This window comes from Dermochelys coriacea, chromosome 1 (genome assembly GCF_009764565.3).
Source record: "Dermochelys coriacea isolate rDerCor1 chromosome 1, rDerCor1.pri.v4, whole genome shotgun sequence".
NCBI lineage: Eukaryota > Metazoa > Chordata > Testudines > Dermochelyidae > Dermochelys > Dermochelys coriacea.
The window spans coordinates 289,608,592-289,632,142 of NC_050068.2; the positions used below are offsets into that span (position 1 = coordinate 289,608,592).

Below are 23,551 nucleotides of genomic sequence, written 5' to 3' on the forward strand. Positions count from 1 at the left end.
AATGACTAGTCTTATTATAATCTATTAAAATAATTTACATTAAATCAAGAAAATAATATTAAGTAGTATATATTTGCTGCCAAGTTTTAAAGAAAGTCAGACAACTGAATTGGTGAAGTCACTGACTAAGTATTTGGAACCAGAATTTGTTGATAGCTCAATGGTCTGAGCATTGGCCTGCTAAACCCAGGGTTGTGAGCTCAATCTTTGAGGGGGCCGTTTAGGAATCTGGGGCAAAAATTGGGGATTGGTCCTGCTTTGAGCAGGGGGTTGGCCTAGATGACCTCCTGAGGTGCCTTCCAACTCTGATATTCTGTGATTCTGTGAATACAGATTAATGTTGAACTGACCAGAAACTAAATATGTCATTTAGATATTTCCAACGGAAAACTAAAAATTTTTGCCAAAATTTTTCCACATAAAATTTCAATTTCCAGAAAGTTCATTTTCCATGCAAAAGTCACTTTGATGGAAAATTTCTGACCACTTCTAAATATCAGCAAGTTAAATTCCTGCTTTCATATTGGAATATTATTTTTTATAAAAATTGCAATCTCTTATTCCATATAGAACAAGCATATTTTTCTTCATTTTAATTTTCTGTCTTAGGTTACTTCAGAGGAATTTAACTGATGTTGTGTTATGAAGCGTTCTCCCTAGAGATGGGTTGGTAAAGATTAGGTAGAAGGTGACCTTTGAGAGGAAATATATATATTGATCCTGTCTATTTTATCCCATAAAAATGAGCTGCTTCCATTTAATGACATGCAATTGAATATTTACAAATATAATCTTAGTTGTACAAATCTGTGTGTGGTACATATAATACTATATAAGAGCAATTTATGACTTGTAAGAAAAATAATGAGGTCAGCAAAAAAGGCACTATGAGTTCACACTACCCAAAGGGATTAAGATGAAAAAAAGTTTTTACATATATATCGGGAGAAAATTCTGGAGAAATAGTTGGTCCTTTAAGTAATAAGGAGGGAGGCCAAATCAGCGAAGATTCTAAGATGTGTGATTTACTAATGCATTTGTTGTTTTGTTTGTAATGAAAAAAATAGTTATGTTCACTTAGGAAATAATGAAAATCTTGTGGACACAAGGGTAAGAAAAAAATTGCATGCACCCAATTTTATATATACCCACTGTGTGCACGTGTTTGCAGTTTTTCGCAGTATTCTCGTATCTGTTTTACCATTCACTATGTTGACAAGGCTTTCATTGCTTTTTCATTGTCCATAACCCTTTTTCCAAAAGATCAGTTAGATCAGCATCAAGTTTAAATGTCACACGTCCCAGGAAAATCCCAAAGAACTGGGCTTCTACCAGAGCATTTCTGCAGCAACAAAAATTTGGTACCTATTGTTAAGGCCCCAGTTCAGAAAAACATCCCTATTAGGGAAAGTGCTTACACACAAATGAGAATATGCTTATGTACTTTCCTGAATCAGAGTCTAAAAGAAAAGAAGAGCCATCCTGACAATTACTGTCCTGTAAAAGAGATTTTTGATTCCTAATAAAATACAGAAAATGGTGGAACCATGAACAATAAGCAGGAAAGAATAGAGCTCTTGGGACAGCTGAAAAATCATCCAATAGTCTCCTCTGGTTTCTCTCAGAGTAGTGATTTGGAGCCACTTAAACAACTGTATGTATCCTTGCCAGGCTTCATGGCATCAAAAGTCTCTGATACATCTAAAAAAACCAATATGGACGCTTGATCTTGATCCACTGCCAAAAGGGCATCATTGACCCACAAGACCAGAGCAATCTCCTCACCATAAACATGGCTAAAATTGGATTGACAAGGAACAAGGAAATATGAAGAGACTCGGTATTTCCTCAATCATCTTTCCTAAAAAATGAAAGATTAAAGACAGGGTAATAATTGATGACATTATTGGTATTGAGACTTAAGCATGGGCCAAATCACATGCTTTCCTTAAGGAATGTTGGCAAGTTGCCCCTTTGAAAAAGATAATGATCGTTCCGTCAATGATGGATCCAGTGCCTCCCTGTTTGATTTCATCATTCTGTAAGGGCAAGGCTCCAAACAGTAGTTAATAGCTCAACATTTCACAAGTACTTTCAGGACCTCCATGAATAACACTGGCTGAAACCCATGTTTCCCCAACCCACCACACACAAACAGAGCCCGTAACTTGTCACAACTCAGCAATTACAGAGGCAGACCACCCAAATCCCCCACACTGTGATATACTCAAATCTGCAACCAAGGGACATCAGACTGACTACTGCCTAGAATAGTTCCATTATTTGGAACTTAGGGCTATGGGAGCTGAAAACAGGCCTGGAGAAGAGGTAAGCAGATATTCTCTCATCAGCTTCCAATGAAAACAAAACAATCTCTTGTCAGTGGGTCAGTCTAGGACACTGTAGCTGTGTTGATAAACTATGCCTGGTCAGTCTCTTCAAAATGTGGGTACTGCTACAACCAGGAGGAATAGGATGCCCCTAATAAGGTGAAAATAAAAAAAACAGAGGAGTGGAAATTCTGATTTAAAATGGAGAAAAACTGATCTGTCTGATGAAGTACTTAGAGCAGTGGTTCTCAACCTTTTTTCATCTGTGGATCTCTAGAAAATTTTGAATGGAGGTGTGGACCCCTTTGGAAATATATTCTCTGTTGTATAGCTGATTTCTGTTCAGTCAGTTTTCTGTCTTTTGCCGACCCCTTAGACATATTCCATGGACCCCCAGGGGTCTGCAGACCACAGGTTGAGAACCACTGTCTTAAAGAATAATCTATTTCCCCTTTAGAGTTTCTTTGGATGGCCTTTTCCATGGCAACTTCCAGAATTTTATTAACATTTACAAAATGTATGGCTTATGACAAACATTGTATTCCTCCCTGCCACTTCCCCCACATTCCCCAGAAATCTAATCCTCCTTCTATCTTTTAATCCCCCAGTGTAGCACATGTGCACCTTAGCACCAACTGATCAAGTTAACTGCAACCTTGGTTAAAAATGTCAGAATAGACCCTCGCTAATTTTAAAATAGAAGAAAATGAACAGGACATGGAGTATATGAAGCCATGTTAAATGTATTCCCAAAATGGAGGAGAAGGGGTGATAGATTAATAATTATCTAATGTTTTAAACGAACAATGTTGACATTGTTAAGTGAACCATTTATCTTTTGGACACAAATCTGCCTTTAAAATTTTATACAGTTTTGTTTAAATTTTTGCTTTTAAGTTCACAGATCCAATGTTGGATTTTGTCGTTTAGAAAAATTGTGGTTTTTTGTAAAGGTATGGTGGAGCTGTCATTTAAGCATCATGTTTTACTTCATCATTTTGTGAATGAATGTTCAATTTCTTTGTGAATGGAGATAAGAGACTGTAAAACATCTGAAGTAATGGAGCAATATTGTTCCATATGTAAAATTTGGTAAGGTTTGGATAGATTTGTTATGAAATGGAACAAGTTGATTCTTAGATGCCCTAAAAGTGGATCTGAATTTCTTTCCTTTTTTTTCTTTTCCCCACATTTGAGTTGGGGAGGTTGGGAATTGGTGAGTGAACCCGATTTATTGCATATTTTCTATGCAGCATCATTTTATTTATTTTGTGTGATCAAATGCTTCATGGTCCTGCCCACAAAACTATATCCCTCTGTGCTCTTTCTCTCTGATCCCTTGCTTCCACTACCTTAATATAATTATTTTAAAATTATCAAAATGCTTTTCAGATGATAAAATCAGGTATGCAGATAGTTTGGTTTTTTTCCTACCTTCATATAACGTAAAATCTAAATCCTTTAAAACATATTTTTCATTTTAAAATATTCCCCCTCAAAACTAGCATTTCTACTCTTTTGTTTTCTTGTTCAGTGCAAATCACAAAGGAAATGAAAGATGTGTGTGTGGGGGGGAAATCCCTAAATTTGCTGAAATGCATGGCCCTTTGCCGAGAACAGAAACCAGCGCTCCGTGCGCAGCAGGGGAATGTGAAAGAATGGCTCCGTCTGGTATCATTGTTAGCATTTTATACTATTTGATGCTTTGTAGTTGCTAAAGAAACACTGCATTTTAAGCCATTGATCTCGTACTGCAAGTGGCGGTGGTAGTAGTAGTGAATGGCACAGCTTTGCTAGATGACATGAAGCTGATCTCTGCATCAGCCAAGAGGAATTAAGCTTTGTCACTCCCCACTGGGACTACCTTTCTTCTGGTATGTGAGCAAGGAATTCATATGTTTCTGCTGCATCCAGCAGAGCAGAGCCAAGAGTACACTTTACCACTGAAGGCAGTAAGCAAGAATGATAGCTGTCTCTTTTAAATGCCGCTGTCAGATTCTGAGGAGACTTGCTAAAGGTATTGTGCTTTCCTTGTTATTCATTCAGTGGCTCTGTTGCAGCATTCCATGAATATAGCCTAATGGTTTTACTTTCAAATATGCCTGCCCTTACAATTTATTGTCAGATAACAAAGAACTCTGTGAATATACAGGTAAGGATTTTAATTGAAAGAGTCCCGTGATGTGTTCATATTAGAAGCATAAGATAGGTTTATGATTTCATTCCTTAAAAGGGAATTTGTCTTTAAGTCAAGTGCTAAAGTTATTAGGGGGTGCCATTGTTTTTGTATTCTTGCTAACTGATCAGTAGAAGTCTTGCATGTGTTACTATATATTGTATGTTACTGAAAGCAGCTAGATCCAGAACCTGTATCAAAGATGCAATTTTTGAATTGTTGGTGTATTAGTATTTATATTCTCTCATAGGTGTTCCTCTGCATGTTTATAATATCTGAGCCAAAAAAATGGGTTGTACATGACTAAATATGGGGGGGTTGATAAATTGATGGCTTTGATATGTTGTTACCCTTGTGAAGTTAATTTGCCCATTATAGAAGCATTCCTTTTATGTTGTCATGAATCACTGTTGCCTTCAGTTTGATCTGTCAATACTTTGAAATGCTATTTGAACCTTATTTTGTGTCCTATTTGTTTTTAGAGCAGCTATTTTTAAACCTCCTTGGATAAAAAATGTTCCTTTTCCAAAATGAGTAAAAATTTAGTTTTTAAAAAATAGCATTTTATATATTAAAAATGCCAATTACTAATACTATCAAATCCTTGTACCATCTCTGTGTAAAATATCAATGCTAAAGAAAAGTTTTTTGTAGTAACTTCTAACATTATAGTAACAATATGTAGCTGCAAGAAAATGAGAAGCTTTTGTTTTCAGACTTAGTTGTGTGAAACAATTAACGGTTATTACTATATTTGAAGAACTGTAAAGTCCTAAATATTAATGAAACTATTTGTATGAGCTCAGCTTGAAATATCAAAATTCTTTAGTTAGTCAGCAGTACAGCTCAGAATCAATTAATATTTTATTTTGTAGAAGCATGAAAGCAAATGTGTGTGATAGGCCCAGAACAATAAGGGGGAAGAGGAGAATTTTGTAATTAAACTTTTCTAATGTATTTTCCTACTGTGTAAAATGTAATGTAAAGGCATTAGAATATCCTTTTTTTCATAGCACATGTATTAAAATAATCTATTCTTCTATTGAGGGGCTCTCTCCTTCAAATCTGTGCCTGGTAATGTTTAATTTAGTTTAGTAGGTTTATTCTTCATTTATCAGATTGAAATTCAGTTTTTCTCTTTTGTTGTTTTGAGTGAAGGGAATAATCCTTTTTTCTAGTGAACTCTGTATAAGGCAGATTTTGGCACAATAATTTAGTCTGTTAGTGTTGAGAGTTGTTACGCCACTTAAATACAGTTACCTCTGGAATTAATATTCTCATACATCATACCCATCTTAATTCTTTTACACTTCCCATCACTTAGCAGAACACAAGCTGGTTTCATTCTCTGAAATAATTTTAACTCCGTTCACTCCTTGTCCCAGTAACAGCTGGTATGAAACCATTGGTTGTCTGCTTTGAGAGAAGTGTGCACTACACTTGTCTGCCATCACTGCTATTAACAAACCATATGCAAAAAGAGAGAGAGATCCTCTTCTATTGTCTTCCGTGCAACACATTTGAATCTTACTCTCTTAATCTTTGTATCTTTTATTTCCATTTCAGTATTTAAGACATCTGATAACCTCGTAACATTTTTTGGTTTTGACTGATGCTCGCCAATTAATTTTCCAGCAGCTTGTGTGTGTTTGTTTTTTTCCATATAACTCAGCTCATTAAAAAAAAAACCAAAAAAAAAACCACCCTGTTCTCCAGACAATAAGCTTAACTCTGATGAAAAACAGTATGTGACCACAACAATATCCTGTCCACATGTTGTAAAAGAAGAAAATATTTTTCAAAGGTGTAGTTAGAAGAAGACAATATTTTTCTCAGGAGGGAAAAACATTCTAATTTTTTTGTTGGTATCAATTTCTGTTGTGCTAAATCCAAGGCCAAAACCATTATTGTTCAGATAGACATCATAATTTTTGTAACTGAAACTTTATGCCAAATATTTATTTAACATTCTAGACAACTTGTTAAATTGTTCAAACCAGTTTAGAACAATTGTTCAGATGTAATTTGATGGATGCAGTATTCTCTGCAAGAAGAAGAGGAGAATGAATGATAGACAAATGAAGCTCTTCACTGTGTTTGCAGGGCTCCTTGGCTTGAATGAACAACATGTTTGGTGTCAAAAATAGGCCTGTGTTTCTATCATTGGGAGTCTTTTGTTGCTAGCATTTCCCCACCATGTTCTCATTTTTGATTAGGCCTTTATTCTAATAGTTAAATTCTCCGCATTCTCTGGCTCTGATTTTACTTGTCAGCCATCAGTTTCGGATTAGTCAACATAATCAAGATGTCAGAGAACAATGATAGTTTTTATTTCATCTATCTGGTCATAATATGCAAATGACTCTCCCGTATATAGTCAACAGTCTTTTGCTTTCTGCCTTCTCCTTCACTCTTGATCAAGCATAGCCTTTGCCACTGGATCCTCCACTTACTTGGCCCAATTCCGTAGTTAAGCAGGCTATATGCCTTCTGTGAAGCCTTTGCTCCTGTTTAACTCTGTCTAGCTAGTGTCATCCTCTATGAAGTCCAAAAGGTCATTTCTTAGTCCTTTCTACTCTTCTAACTACCTTCAACTCTCATGTGGAAATGATATATGTATGGCATATACTTAATTACTATATCATGTATTTTAGTAAATGCTAGACATTTGTATGGTAAATTATAGTATGAAAAGTACCACTTTCACATTAGTTTGTGAGTCAATATATGATTTCATGTAAGTCCTATATGTAAAATGTATAAAGTATTCACATATAAGTTGCATACATTTTAGTTCCACTTAATCCTATTAGTCACCTAAACATTAATTTTAGCTATCTCTGCCTGGTGCTCAGCTGTGTATATCTTTTGACACTTTTTTTGTTTCCCTTCTATCTTGATAAAGTAAATTTGTAACTTCATCCCTGTTTCTTTCAGCTAAATATCTTAGACTGAATTGTTTCTGCTGAGCAACAGGAGAAACTCCAAACATAATTATTCTCATTTGCCACTCTAACAGGTTAGAGGGATGCTGAGGCAGTATTCTGGGTAATTCTATTACGCTCCCCTCCTTCCTGTACCTCAGCTTAACTCTTCGCTGAAACAGAGGCCAGAGTTCTGTCTTTTCAGAACTTTTCAGATAGCTTTAAACAGAGTCAAATTCAGGCCTATTGTATGTAAAAGCCTGAATGTAGCCATTAACAGTTCCCAGTTAGCTTCAAAGACAGAGTACCATACCATTTTTTTTTTTTAGCAAACGAACATTTAATAAATACACAAACATTGTAAATGGTATTTGGAATACTCACAAAAAACTTTTTAAACAAAACCTAAAAACAAATCTACTGGTGTTCTTTGTTGCAGTTACACGTTTAAATGCAAGGTTTCAGCATAACGTTTACACTTCTATACATCAGCACATGTATATAAACACATTCCCCTCTAATCTTCTCGCACAGAGGATTTCTCAGACTCTAGCATGTAGCCATAATATTTAGTGTGTGTGTCACCTGGATCCTTCAGAGCTTGAGGCTTGATCTACACTGAAATGTTATATCAGCATACTTGTATTAGCCAGGGGTGTTAAAAAAACAAACAAACAAACAAACCCCAAAACAAAACAAAACAAAAAAACCCACATAACTGATGGACATAGCTGTGCTGACAAAGCCCCCAGTATAGACACAACTATGTTGATGGAAGAGGGCTTCTGTCAACATATCTCAGCCTGTGGGCTGCATGCGGCCCAATTAGCACACAGCTGCGGCCCAGCTCATCTGTGTGCTAAAAGCCAGCCTGCGTGGTGGGGTCTGGGTTCCCGGCTGCCCGGTGCAGTAGGGTCTGGGCTGCCCCAGCACGGCGGAGTCAGGGCTGCTGGCCCGTCCCGCGGGGTCGGGGGTCCGAGGCTGCCACCTGGCCCTGCAAGTTCCAGAGGTCCGGGGCACCTGCCTGGCCCCACAAGCTCCAGAGGTCTGGGGCTCCTGCAAATTCCAGGGTCCGAGGTTGGGCAGCTGGCCAGCCCGCATACGCAGCCCACAATGATAAATAAGTTGAGAACCACTGATGTAGCTAATGTTGTTCGGGGAATTAGTGTTCCTAACACCAATAGAAAAACTCATTCTGTAGGCTGCATCTACACTAGAGGGCGGTACTGGCATAGCTATGCCCACGTAGGCTCTGTAGTGGAGACATACCCTGAGAAGAATGGCAGCATCTCTGTTCTTTTCCAGAGCCTTGTCAACACACAAAAATCTGGGGATCCTTACGGCTAGCAGTGTTCCAGTCCTTGGGTTAATAGCTGACTGGTCTCTTCAGTTCTTGTTGAAACAAGAAATCTGTAGCCTCATCCAAAGTGATACAGGTGTTGGAATCCATCCCACACAGCAGATACGTCTCTTGGTCCTGTGTCAATCAGCCACTGAGTCCAGTGGGCTATATAAACTCCTATATTTATAACTTTCCCATCCCCACTCACCTCTCAGACAGCGAATGTGTGGAACCTGCAATACTGCTTGCCCTCAATGAAAACCTCCCATATACCTTCAGAAACTGTCACTGAGCATGTTTAGTAACTGCCAGACCCTATTTCTGGATGTTCCCTGGCCCTTCTAGCAGAGTTGCCCAGCCCTGCTCTTTGCACGTGCAGAGACACTGTGTATTCAACCTGAAATCCTTGTTTCCTTCTCAGTGTTTCTCTCTCTCTTTTAGGACTTAAAAATCAAATGCTGCAGTATAAAGCATCTGTGTTACATGACTACTGTCCTAAGCCTTGGTGTCACTTCTCCTCTCACCTGTATATATCTGCCTTAGCTATATTAATGCTTAATCCTCAACCAGGCCTTCATCCTTTTCCCTTGTGCAGCTACCTCCTCTATTGCTTGTGTGAGCTATAATTCCAGACTCCATTGTGTCCATATTACTTCCATCTGCCTTCTTATGCTTACAGAGCATTCTGCCCATAACATCAATAACTTTTTCCTCAAACATTTCCAGTAGTTCCCCATTCAATTCAGGCTCCCATTCAATGTTAACTACCTTCCTTATTTTTAAAATCCACTGTTGCCTTTTCCACTATTCTTCACAGACTTTGCCACTCTGCTCCCCTCCCTGGTCCTTCTGCATATCTGCCATTGACCAGCACGTATCTAGCACTGACCAGTGTATTCCCTTCACATCATTTTGTTTCATTTGGTGCAAAAGTCACTGTAGCTGCAGAAGCTGCTATCTAGAACAGCCTTCCTTTCTATCACTCTGAATCTCCATCATACCTCCCAACACGCCAAGGGGCAAATGTGGGACCCAGCATATGGCAGCAAGGGGAAACACAATTATTCATGAGGAAAACTTAATATGCTATGGGGTGAAATTTTGCAGACACGGTCTTTTACATGATTTTTAAAACAATACTGGAGTGAAAATTGTTGAGTAGTTTTGGACTACATGGATACAAAGTGGTTTCCAAGTTACTAAGATTTGCAGGGGAGGAATTCCAACATTTTGATCTTTTAAAGTGTGCAAGACAGGTCACTGGAGTAATGTCTAGTCACAACTTCCAGAATATGGAGTTTAAATGGATTGTTGCCAATTTGTTGCAAACTTACAGAACTCTGAAGTCTTGGGGAAAAGCTGTTTCTTTTTATTTTATTACTTATATTTTTAAAAAATTAAGTAGAAAATTTTACTCCGTCCTACCTAGTTTAAAGGTTGCAGACTGGATTCCATTAACTAGTAATAGAGTTTAAGGTCCTCATATAAAGTCAGGATCCAAAAAAAACTATAAGGATCTAAACCAGCTTTCACTGAAGTAAATGGAAAGACTCCCATTGACTTCACTGAGAGTTAGACTGGGCTCTAAAAGAATGCTAAAATTGCACAGTTGAATACTTGAAAATTGGGAAGCACCATAGTTGAGGTTAACTCTGCTCCTTTGTGCATATGCTTAGTCTTAAATTACCTGACAACATAGTATTTCTAAGATAATACAATATAAAACCAATTTTTCCTCAACCTTAAATGTACATATATAGCACTTTGCAGTATTGTGTTATTCTGTGCATGCCAAAGAGTTTATGAAAGCCACTTATGTGAAGTGCACACAGTAAACCATAATTACACAATATAGTGCATGTTACACGGCACATAGTAATGATGAAAACTTGCTGGCATTTGCTTGGTAGGCCACTGAAGTTCAAAGCTAAATTAGTTTCATGGTTAACTGCCTCCTCCACTGAACAGCACATTAAGAAGGTTTCATTGTAAGTTTGTGCTCAGCCAAGTTTCTCTGTTGTCATCATATTCCAAATACTTTGAGATGAGGCTAAAATGAAGAGCAGAGTGATGAGCTGGAGTACAGAGCATGCCTTTCAGTTCCACAGATTTGCAGTGGAGAAGCTCCTATCTGATGACCTCTTATAGTATGTATGACAGGTCACTGGAGTAGCATCTAGCCCAAAACTTCTAGAATATGGTATTTAAATGGACTATTGCCAATATTTTGCAAGCTAACAGAACTCTGAATTTCTGGAGAGAAGCTGTTTCCTTTTATTTTATAATTCCTTGTCTTGTTTCTTTTTAAAAAGCATAGCAAGATTCATGTGAGGCAGTCAAGATGGTCATGCACTTACAGAGGGGAAAGTAGAATTGGATTCAGGTTACAGGCACTGACTTTTGGGTTTGCCGGTGGGTGCTCCCTTCCTCTCCCTCCTCCCTGTGTGAGAAGTGGGCAGGGCCTTGGGGCAGGGAAGAGGCCGAACAGGAACAGGACCTTGGGGTAGAACACAGGCAGGGCCTCGGAGGGAAGAGGCCAAACAGGGGCGGGGCCTTGCGGCAGAATGGCAGGCAGGGCTACGGTCCAGACACCAGAGCCCACAAAAGACAGGTCAGGTGCCTGATTTCAGGGTTTGAAACATTTACCTGACAGTTAACTGGGCAAAGACTGAGTCCACTAGCCAGGGTGCAAAATACCCTTGGCAGTGTGTCTAGTCAAAGCCGCTCTCTTTGTATTTATTATCAAGTAATAAAACGGATGTATCTCATCAGAGTGTCATTTTCTGAGCTTTCTTCAGGGTTTGTTTCCTTTCCACTGTATTATATTTGTTGGTCTTGCTTTCCTAACATTTTATTGTCTTCTAACATATCTTCTCTCTCCTTCTCCCATTGCCCACTAAATTCTGTCTTTCCCAATAACATGCCTCTCTTTTTTCAAACCTTTCCATCTGTCCCGCTCTTGTTATTCCTTTAAACCTCACACGTATTGACATTTTCACTCTCATACACCTTTATGTGTATCACTTCATTCACTTATGCGTGGGACTTGGAAGTCCTATCAGACACCTAACTAGTCAGAGGACTAAACCTGCTAGCTGAAGATGAGGAACCCATTATGTATGTTAATCTCTGTGTGAGAAGCAAATCCCACGCCATCCTTAGCTACTGGGAGAGAGGATCTCTCCTGAGTAGGGACAACTAACTCAACTAGTGCGATGATTTTGTGATTGAAAAGTACTGTTCACTAAGATTGTGTCACGTGTCTAAAGTTCTACAGAAGCAGTGGAAATATCTGCATAAATAAAACAAGAACTAAATAAGTTCAACCAATAAGTTCAATTAATTTTACTCATAACCAGTAGGAATCAGAATGTTTAGCTTTGGTCTCCAAAGGTTAAAGTTAACATGTTACTTTGTATATGTGAACTCCATCCACATGACACATCAGGACATAAGTGCTGGAACTATGTGTGTAGTTTGAATTAGCATCAGCATTTCCTAAAGATTCTGTGAATAGCCATTTTAACATTTAAAATTTTGGATTCAAGGCTTCACTGTAGCTACTGATGCCGCCTGCTTTTAATCATATAATGAGCTGACATTGACAAGGCTATATGCTGAGACAACATAATATGGGGGGAAAGTGACTCATTAACATTTGGCTTAAAAATCTTCAAAAGGATAAAATGAAAAGGGTGATAAAGGATTTAGAACAGATGAAGAGGGGGACATATATCTTCCCCTAGAATTTCCACTGTTTCTGAGCATCACATTATATTGATTATAACAGCTGATTACTAACATGTACATGGAAAATGATCCTGAATATAAATTCTAACTTAGCAGCCTTTTATTCTTAGTATATTTTTTGTAAAAAAGAGAGAGGCTCATCAAAATTTTAAATAAAAAAATAAACATGAAGCCTGCATTGGAAGAAAGAAGAATATCTGGAATAACAATATTTAAGATTTGTCACACTCAGATAATTCTAAACATAGGACCAAATTTAGAAAGATAGGGACTCAAGGTACATTTTCAAAAAATTGCACGTGTTGGTTGAGTTTTGTAAATAGATACTTAGCTGCACAATTATTTGATTTGCATGCTCAGTTGGGCTTTTGCGCATATATTAGTGGGTTTGAAAGCAGCTGCCTGTGTATTTTTTACACATATATTTTAAGTGCCCACATTTGTAAATCTAGGCCCTTAGTGTTTCTGGTCCCTTTTTTGTTGTTGAAATAGCATAGAAACCTATCAAGAGAAAGAGAGAATAGAGGGTTGGAGCAAAATTTTGACGTTTCATTTGCAGCTGGTACATAGGAATTGCCACATAGGCTGAAATAAGTGGACCACAAAGAGTTCAGTAGCCTTTTCTCAGCAATGGCAGATACTTCCGAAAAAGATGCAAGAAAGCCTGTAGGGTACAATCATTGAATAACAATGGGAGAAGTTTCTTCATAACCTCTCTGTTAATGTTTGGTTTATACCCTGTATTATAAAAATTTGTCCTTTTTAAAAAATATGATTTTTATCTTCTTTAAAGCACTGTGGTTATTCCCTTTATTCATATCTAATCCTTTGTGGAATCCCATTAAGCTCCTGGCCCAATTGATACATTGTGGCAGTGAGTTCCAAAGGCTAATTATATCTTATGCAAAAAGCATTTATTTTATCAGTTTTAAATGTTACTTTTCAGTTCCATTGGTCGTTTCCAAAAAGGAAGTTCTTTTGGGGTTGGTGAATGCTCATACAATTCCTGCTGGACCATTCCAGCAAGTAACATGGGTTGTCTTTTCTGGAAACATTACTTGTGTTACATTCCAGGAGTAATGGGAGCCCAGATTCTAGACCCCAACTTGCTCTTAAAAAGCCTATCTTATTCAGAGATTTGAACATGCTGCAGAAAGTTAGCAATAATAATAATCATACTTATCCATTTCTCAGATGAGGAAATGGAGATAGAGTACTCATGTGACTGGCTCAATGCCACACAGCCAGTCAGCAGCCGTCAGGATTAGACTCCTGGCTCCCATTCCTGAAATGGCCACTAGATTTGGTAGATGATAACAAATTACATGATTACTGTCCTAGATTTTTCTTTCTTCTTTCTCCCTTCCATTTGCACTTAAAATGCTGTTTGCTTGAAAGAATTGTTTTAAGGAAGCTTTGAAACCTCAATCTCTGTTTTGTGGCAGCCAAAGGAGAAGGAAAGAAATAATTTTTTCTTAAGAAAATGTTCCTGCTGTAATTGCTGTTTAGGATTTCCAGCACTGCACATGTGAAGAACAAAAGAAGCAGATTTATTGTATTTAATGAGTACTAGTAGTTTGCAAGCATTGTCTTTTTGTTCAAAAGAAAACTTTGATTATGTTATGAAAAGTAATGAAGGAGGGAAAAATTGTTTTGTTTTCCTCTCTAACCTGACCATAGTTCACAAGTTCGGACAACAAATTTCTTGGCCAGTGATATACTTAAGAATTGCAAACTGCTTCACATTAATAATTCAGGACATTTTAATTTGCAGTTATACACTACCCAAGCTTGGTGAAAGTTTGACAGAGAGCAAGAAGTGAAATACCTCCCTTGTCAGACGCACAGTATTTCAAAGCAGATGACAAGTGGCTGATGTGCTCCAGTAGATAAGAAAAAGTATTTACATTAATATACATAATAAGTGCAGAGATCATTTGAGGACACTAGTTCAAAATGGAATGCAGAATTGCATGCTTTCATATGAATTTCAAAGTTGGTTTCAAATTGAGGAAGGATGGTCCAGAGATAAGAGTATTTGTCTAGGACTTCAGAGATATAGGTTAAAGGCCTTGTGCCACCATAGACTTCCTGGATGGTCGTTTAGCCTCTCTCTGCCTCAATTCCCTTTCTGTAAAATAGCACTCTCCTACCTCATATGGCAGTTGTGAAGATAAATACAGTAAAGTCTGTGACTGCTCAGACATTATGGTAATGAGAGCAAGAAAGTACCTAAGAGGAGAAAGTTGTTTAGAATATTGTTTTATTGATCTGGTAAATGTTGGGCTTGGGTGAAGGTGGCCCATCTGAGCTTTAAATAATAGGGGCCCAGAATTGGCATACTGATGTTGTTATACATGCATCTTTCTGGGTTCTGGTCTGAATCTCTCTCCAGTGACGTAAAAGTGACCCGTAAACATTTAATGAATTTATCCTCACCATCAATGCATGTTAGGGGAGTTTGCTCCATGTTTTATGGAGAAGGAAAAGAGGCACACAGAGATTAAGCAATTAGCTCAAATTCACACAGGAAGTCTGAGGCAGAACCAGGAATAGTGATCTCGTGAGTCCCAGTCCAATACAAAAGCAGGAATAGAATGCACTTGTCAGACATGATAGGGTAGATTTTCAGAAACTGTCAGCTGACTTGTACTTGTAAAAATGTGTACAAAACCTACCTTTGTGTTCTCAGTTACCCAGTTTGCGCACACAAATGCAGGTTCTACATGCCTAACTGCAAGTGTTTTCTTTTCAGGCCAGATTGGCTTCCTGTTTATGCATATTTGGTGCTTAGAGGAGTATCAATTTGTATAGTTGCTCTTCTGAATTAAGGGCAGAGTTACATGGATGCAAGGGAAAGGGAGGTGTAGCATGTGGGGAGAAGAGTGTAATCTTCAGGAATACTTGGCACCCTAGTCATCTACTGGGGCCCCTTGCCACATGCAAATTCCAACTTTGGGGCTATTTCTAGTTAGCAGGAGAGAGATGTCATTGGAAGGATGAAAGAGGAGATGAGTCATTGTGGGCAAAATGGAGGAAGGAGGTGAAACATTGTGAGGAAGTATGGAGGAGAGATATGGGTGTGGAAGAGGAAAGAAAAAAGAGCAGAGAAGTGAAAAATAGAGAAAATGAGGATATGACAGGAGGTTACTGAGGAAGAAGGGAGTGATGGGGAACTCTGAAATAAAGCAGATGTTGCATAAGCAGAAAGAGAGAGCTGCTTTTGGAGAAGTATAGAAGAAAAGAGAATGGTTCAAAGAAGAGTAATGATGTGGGTGTATATTAAGGGTTACAAAAATGATTAGTTTATATGAAGTGTTGGAATTATTAATATTTTAAATTATTAATATGGGAAACCACCAAACACTAATTTAACCGTACATTTCTTTATTAAATCAAAAGGCCAAATGGCACTTATACAATTGCTCTAATCATGCCTAGAAGGCCCAAATAATAAGTAATTTACTACATTCAAACAGTAACAAAACATTTATAAACATTTGATCAAGATACTTACAAACAAGCTAACACCGGGGTGCATAGACCCATGTTGGTTGACTCCAATGTGGTCAGGCAGGTATGAGCAAGAGTTTACTTTTTTATACCCGTTAGCAATCAGATGTTGTCATTGCCAATTACTGATTTCAACTAAAAACCAAATTTGAGACAGTTCAGCCTTATTTCCAGTCTTAATCCAGATAAGGTTTATAACCGCCTTTCCTCCCCTTCTTCTTGCTGCCCAATGGTTTTTCCACCTACACCTGGGTTCACATAAGCTTTATAGATTCATAGATACTAAGGTCAGAAGGGACCATTATGGTCATCTAGTCTGACCTCCTCCACAATGCAGGCCACAGAATCTCACCCACCCACTCCTGCAAAAAACCTCTCACCTATGTCTGAGCTATTGAAGTCCTCAAATCGTGGTTTAAAAACTTCAAGGAGCAGAGAATCCTCCAGCAAGCAACCCATGCCCCATGCTACAGAGGAAGGCGAAAAACCTCCAGGGCTCTTCCAATCTGCCCTGGAGGAAAATTCCTTCGCGACTCCAAATATGGCGATCAGCTAAACCGTGAGCATATGGGCAAGATTCATCAGCCAGATACTATAGAAAATTCTTTCCTGGGTAACTCAGATCCCACCCCATCTAACATCCCATCACAGGCCATTAGACCTATTTACCATGCATATTTAAAGATCAATTAATTTAATCTTGGTGTGTGGGATGGGAAGGGCCATGTGGCTCATTTTAAGACAGATTCTTTCTGTCTTATGTAAAACCATCTGCAGTCACTCCTATCAGAGGAGGCATTGTTTTTAGAAACTTTCCCATATCTCATTATTTGTTCTTTGAACCAGACATCCTCCTTACTTCATTCCTTCTGGCCTTATAACTTGTTGATTTTGAGGCCTTTCTTTTCTTTGCTAGTCAGGGCCTTTCTGTACAACACAGATATATTTCCACCAAACTAACTAAACTTCAGCTAACTGTAATTCTTTTATTTCATAGTTATCCTAAAGGAAGTTTAATACCAAAAAGGGTAAAAGAGAAAATTTTGATTTTTATTTATCTAGAGATGTCAGAAATATATACGGCTTCAGGTTATAGGTGAGAAAAGGCACCAATTCCTAATATTTCCATACATGATACAGGAAGAACCTGCCTTAGTATGGGAAGTGGGACAGTTTTGCTTGCTATGAAATATGACTTTAATACTGTTCATCATAATCTGTCCCCAAAGATGATTCCAGAAAGTAAACGGATTGGGCAGCCATTCTCCGGCTAGTAGGAGGAGGTGGTTGGTGGTGGATTGCCCCTCATTCTTTCAGAGGCCAAGAAAAGAATTATGTAAAAGGGATTCCTCCTTTGTGTTTTAGACTTGCAGTAACAACTGCACTGTGGAGTGACAGAATTGTCTGGAACTTCATGGTGCCACAAAACATCTAGCGACTTAAAATGTAGCAAGGGATCCAATTACACTTACTCCCACCCCCAACATTTTTAAAAGTAATTTCTAGTAATTTGTGGTCTTCTCGTTTTTCAAACATATACATTGATTGTTCCTCACTACAGACCACCCAGACTGAACTTCTGTGTTGATAAATCCAGACCTAAAGAGGGGTGTTTACACACACAGATGCCTTTGTGGAGTTCTTAAGGAGCCCTGAAGAGGGTAAAGAGAGGCAGGGTGCTGCAGAGGCACCCCTGGCCACTAGAGGCACTTGGGAGGCAGGCTGTCCTGTTACAAAATGTGTAAGTCTTTACAGGACCAGGACCATAATATTTATATTGTTGTAGCACCCACAAACCCCAGTTTGGATCAAGGCTCCACTGTGCTAGACAAAAACATAAGATGACACAGTTTCAGCAATCAGGTTCTTAGAAGAATTTTAATTGAAGAAAAAGTAAAAGAATCACCTCTGTAAAATCAGGATGGTAAATACCTTGCAGAATAATCAGATTCAAAACATAGAGAATCCCTTTAGGCAAAACCTTAAGTTACAAAAAGACACAAAAACAGGAATCTACATTCCATTCAGCACAACTTATTTTATCAGCCATTTATACAAAACAGAATCCAATGCATATCTAACTCGATTGCTTTATTAACCCTTTACAGGAGTTCTGACCTGCATTCCTGCTCTGGTCCTGGCCAAAGATAACAGAGACAAAGAGAGAACCCTTTGTCCCCCCTCCCCCAGCTTTGAAAGTATCTTGTCTCCTCATTGGTCATTTTGGTCAGGTGCCAGCGAGGTTGTCTTAGCTTCTTAACCCTTTACAGGTGAAAGGGTTTTTCCTCTGGCCAGGAGGGATTTAAAGGTGTTTACTCTTCCCTTTATATTTATGGCATTGTCAAACCAGCAGCCATAGGATGTTCCAGCAGTTGTTAGTTCACTTCTCATGCTCCAGTGCCATGTAATGTTGAATACAAGTTGCCTAATGTTGACTGAGAGTTGTGAGGGAATAATAACCTTAGCCCCAAGGAAATCAGGTTGACTTCCCCTTTGTCTTGCCTTTGACTGCAACACATTGCAGAGCTCCCATTCCTCCTGCTTAACAAGAAATCTCCATCACATCCTCCAGACATACCATGTATTCTGTCTCTCTTCATTCTCCATGGAGTCAACTCTTCGCAGTTTACATGGCATAAGAGTTTAAGTAAGTCACACACAGTGTCACACGTTCAATATGGACCTTTGCAACTGGGCCCTAAACAAATGACTTCACAGGAGCTCTTTGATTTGCCCCTTGGCCACGTGACGTTTCTTCTAACCAGGCTAATTTGCTTTACTCTTCCATATAGGCAGTATCACATCTACTGTGTTCTTCTCCTCCACTGATTTTTATTTCTTTCAAAATAAGCAGTCTAGTTTGCTGGCAAGATTTGTGACCTCAGAATTAAATTTGGCTATAATGAGTAACAACAACAGTAAAAAACCTGGTCTATCTATTGTTCACGGGTGATCATACGGGTGCCAAAAACTTGGGTGGTGTAATAAGATCATCAGAGACAGACATAAACTGAACATCCAGTCAGACCACCTTAAGGACCTAGCTTGAGATTGATATGTGTGGTGCAAAATCTGCAAGGAGGCAACGTCCCTTTGGGATTTGCCATGAGGATGACTACCCATTATTCATGGTTCCTTTATCAGTCTAGATTCTTAGGCCTTGTCTACACTGGCAAGTTTCTGTGCAGTAAAGCAGCTTTCTGTGCTGTAACTCCCAAGGTGTACACACTGTCAAGCCACTTAGTGCGTCAAAACTGCACAGTTGCAGCGTTGTAAAAATACCACCCTGAGGAGAGGCATACAGCTTTCTGTGCCAGGGCTACAGCACCACAGTGCCACTGTAGACACCCTGATCGATTACAGCATTGCGATTGGCCTCCGGGAGGTATCCCACAATGCCTGTTCTCACCACTCTGGTCATTGGTTTGAATTCTACTGCCCTATCCTCAGGTGACCAACCATGAGCCCCACCCCTTAAATTCCTTGGGAATTTTGAAAGTCCCCTTCCTGTTTGCTCGGTGACGCGTGCAGTGATCTCAGCATATCTTTCCAGGTGCCCATGCCTGCTCCACACACTAGGCGATCCCTCGCTTGGAGCAATGCCGAGCTGCTGGACCTCATCAGCATTTGGGGAGAGGAGGCTGCGCAGTCCCAGCTGCGCTCTAGCCGTAGGAATTATACCACCTATGGACCGATTTCACAATGCATGACAGAAAGGGGCTATGACCAGGGCACACTGCAGCGCAGGCTCAAAGTGAAGGAGCTGCAGAACACCTACCACCAGGTGCAGGAGGAAAACCGACGCTCCGGTGCTGCGCCCACGAGCTGCCGGTTCTACAAAGAGCTGGACACGATACTCAGCAGCGACCCCACCTCCACTGCGAAGGCCGCTGTGAATACTTCTGTGGCTCACATGCCAGTCAAGAGTGGACCAAGCCAGGGGGAGGAAATCTTGGACAAGGATGTGGAGGGGGATCCAGAGGATGACTTGGAGGTCAGAGATGCATGCAGCCAGGAGCTCTTCTCTACTCCAGAGGAGGCTGGCCAGTCAAAGCTGTCGGCGCTTGATGAAGCACAAACAGGAGAGGAGGCCCCTGGTAAGTGGCTTTGATTTTGGGAATCACTGAAGCAAGTTGTTGGGGGCAGGAGGGTTGCAGAAAGCAAGCTTGTGTCTGTATGATGCGCGTACCACCACATGCCTAGTCTGAGCAGCGGAACAGGGTGTTGATTGACTCCCTCACTTGACAGGAATCTGCCTCAGAGATCTCCATGAAACTCTCATGGAGATACTTGGCAATCCGCTGCTGCAGATTCTTTGGCAGAGCTGCTTTGTTTCTTGCCCCATTAAGGGTAACTTTTCCACGCCACTCTGCCATCACTAGGTGTGGAACCACTGCTGCACACAGGCGAGCTGCATAAGGGTCAGGACGGAAGCAACAGTTTTAGAGAAGACCCTCCCTTGATTCGCTGCTCACCCTCAGCAGCGAGATATCTTTCATAATGAACACAGACTGTGGAAAATGTGGAAACAGTAATGATTATAAGGTCCCCCCCTACAGTGCTGGCTCTCCCCAAGAGCAATGTGCCCAGTGTACAGTACAGTCCTAGAACACTGATTTCCCCTGCCCCTGCAGTTACTCACCATTTTGTGGGTCTTGTGGCTCATGTGTGCTTGCCTTGGGTCAACCAGTTAGTGATAGGTATGTGAATAGTAGCTGTGTTTTAAATCACTGAATCAGTGGTCTGTGTGTTGCAAACAATACTGCTTCTGTAAAATGTTGCATTTTGGCTTCACAGATATGACCTTGGGAACCCAGCCTCCATCTTTGTTGTTGCCAGCTGTACATCTGCGCAGAATTAGAAAGCGCCCACGAAGAACTAAAAAGGACTTTCTGTTGATGTTATGATGCACTCCACAGTCGAAAAATAAGAACTGAAAGAGTGGTGGGACAGCGAGAAGAGGGACCGAAAGGAGAATGCAGCACACCAGAATGAAGCCACGGAGTGGCTCTTACACATTATGAAGAGCCAAGTGGACACACTCCAAGCGCTACTAGCACTGCAAATCAAGCAGCTCCGCGCCTGCCCTCCTCTGCAGCCACTGTTGAAAAACTTTTTCCCCTCCGCCCTCCAGACACCGCCAACACACTCTTATCAACCTCCTGGCTCCAGTCTGTACCTGCTGCATTCCACTCCTGCCCCATCATAGTCCAGCCCTGTGGACTCCCAGTACTCACTGCACTCAACACCTGTCCCTCCGCAGTTTAGCCCTGCTGAAGTACAGTACCCGCTGCACTGTACTCCAAAAGACAAGGTTGCATATGATACCTGGACATACACAAATCTTTAAAAAAAAAAAAAAAAAAAAAAGAGGACTTGTGGCACCTTAGAGACTAACAAATTTATTTGAGCATAGGCTTTCATGAGCTAAGTGAGCTGTAGCTCACGAAAGCTTATGCTCAAATAAATTTGTTAGTCTCTAAGGTGCCACAAGTACTCCTTTTCTTTTTGCAGATACAGACTAACATAGCTGCTACTCTGAAACAAATCTTTAACCATCCCAGGACCCCATCTCCTCTTAGGACCCTCCCTTCCCCCATCCCCCACAGTGCTGATGTGTTTTTTTGTTTGTCTCTCTCCTCTGATTGTTGTTTTTTAATAAAATAATTGTTTTGGTTTGAAAGCAATCTTTATTCCATTAATTGAAAGCAAACAGAGCCATGCAAAGCAACCGGCAATTTTCTTAAACCTTCATAGTGCATTGTCTGCACCAATCTCAATCACCTCCTAGCATTACAAACACTGCACTTCCAAGCATAGCAACAAGTATTAGTTGATTTCAGCTTCAAATTGCTGCCTCAAGGAATCCCTGATCCTTATGGCCCCATGCTGCGCCCCTCTAATAGCCCTGGTCTCTGGCTGTTTAAATTCAGCCTCCAGGTGCTGAGTCTCGGCAGTCCAGCCTGAGTGAAGCGCTCCCCCTTCCCTTCACAAATATTATGGAGCGTACAGCACATGGCTATAAGCATAGGAATATCGTCGTCAGGTCCAGCCTCCCACATAAGGAGCGCCAACAGGCCTTTAAACGGCCAAAAGCACACTCAACAGTCATTCTGCACTTGCTCAACCTGTTGTTGAACCGATCCTTGCTGGTGTCAAGGTTCCCCAGATATGGCTTCATAAGCCATGGCATTAAGGGGTAAACAGCATCTCCCAGGATCAGAATGGACATTTCGCCTTCCCTTACGGTGATCTTCTGGTCCGGGAAGAAAGTCCTTGCGTGCAGCTTCCTGAACAGGCCAGTATTCCAAAAGATGTGTGCGTCATGCACCTTTCTGGACCAGCCAGCATTAATGACTGTGAAATGCCCACAGTGATCCACAAGTGCCTGGAGAACCATTAAGAAATACCCCTTCCGATTAATGTACACTTAGTGGCAAGGTGGTCTGGTGCCAGAATTGGAATGTGCGTGCCATCAATCGCCCTTTCACAGTTAGGGAAGCCCATTTGTGCAAAGCCATCCACTATGTTACGTACATTGCCCAGAGTCACGGTCTTTTGGAGCAGGATGTGATTAATGGCCCTGAACGCTTCTATGAACACGATGCCAGTGGTCGGCTTTCCCACTCCGAACTGGTTAGCGACCAATTGGTAGCAGTCTGGAGTAGCCAGCTTTCACAGTGCAATTGCCAGGCTCTTCTCCAACGGCACGGCAGGGCGGCAGCTCATTCTCGTGCCCTTACATCGCAGGGCTGGGGTGAGCTCATCACACAGTCCCATGAATGTGGCTTTCCTCATCTGAAAGTTCTGCAGCCACTGCTCATCATCCCAGACATGCATGATGATGTGATCCCACCACTCAGTGCTAGTTTCCCAGGCCCAAGAGCAGTGTTCCACTGTGGTCAGCATCTCCGTGAATGCCACAAGCAATCTCGTGTCGTAGCTACTACGTGTGGGGAGATCAGTGTCGAATTCCTTTTGCCTTTGTAGTTTAAGGAATAACTCCACTGCCACTTGTGACGTGTTAGTGAAAGTGAGCAGCATATTGGTCAACAGTGCGGGATCTCTTCCTGCAGACCGAAGAGGCAGAGCACGCAGTATACAGAAGTTGAAAGATGGCGCCAAATGCAGATGGAAGCACAGGGATTGCTGGGTTGTGAAGCAATGCATCATGGGACATTGGGACAGGACCAAGGATGCCCAACGACTTCCTCCGCCTTCCCACAACTCTTAGCGACAGAAGAGGAAGAGATGGTCTGTCAGCTGCCAAAGGGCACCGCTCCGAACACCGCTGCAAGTGCCGCAAGCGTGAACACGCAATTGCGCAGGAAGCTAACAGTGTGAACACACAACAGCGGTTTCCCTTCAGCACTCTCTGAGCGGCGCTATAACTGCCAACGATATAACTCTGCCAGTGTAGACATACCCTTAAGATAGTAGCATTCAGGGTGGGCAACAGCTACAGGTCCAGATTTAAGCTGGATAAGTAAAATAGCTGAGTTATCTACTGGTCTCT

The 23,551-nt window shown here is 40.6% G+C and overlaps 2 protein-coding genes across 17 annotated transcripts in view; both read left to right on the forward strand.

Moving 5' to 3' along the window:
- GRIP1 (glutamate receptor interacting protein 1) overlaps positions 1–23,551 on the forward strand; it is a 535,595-nt gene that overhangs the window by 285,682 nt on the left and 226,362 nt on the right. The window contains exon 1 of one of the 16 annotated variants that reach the window (XM_043493797.1): positions 3,865–4,347. The exons of the other annotated variants lie outside the window; for them this stretch is intronic. Coding sequence (XP_043349732.1) covers positions 4,293–4,347 — 55 coding nt within the window. The 5' untranslated portion in view covers positions 3,865–4,292. Of the gene's footprint in view, positions 1–3,864; positions 4,348–23,551 lie in introns of those variants that run through there. 16 annotated transcript variants of the gene reach the window in all.
- Positions 19,182–21,379, forward strand: LOC122456088 (zinc finger and SCAN domain-containing protein 29-like). The gene is made up of 2 exons (XM_043493816.1): positions 19,182–20,132; positions 20,833–21,379. Exons 1-2 carry the CDS (start codon positions 19,595–19,597, stop codon positions 20,940–20,942), a joined length of 648 nt encoding a protein of 215 aa, XP_043349751.1. The 5' UTR covers positions 19,182–19,594; the 3' UTR covers positions 20,943–21,379.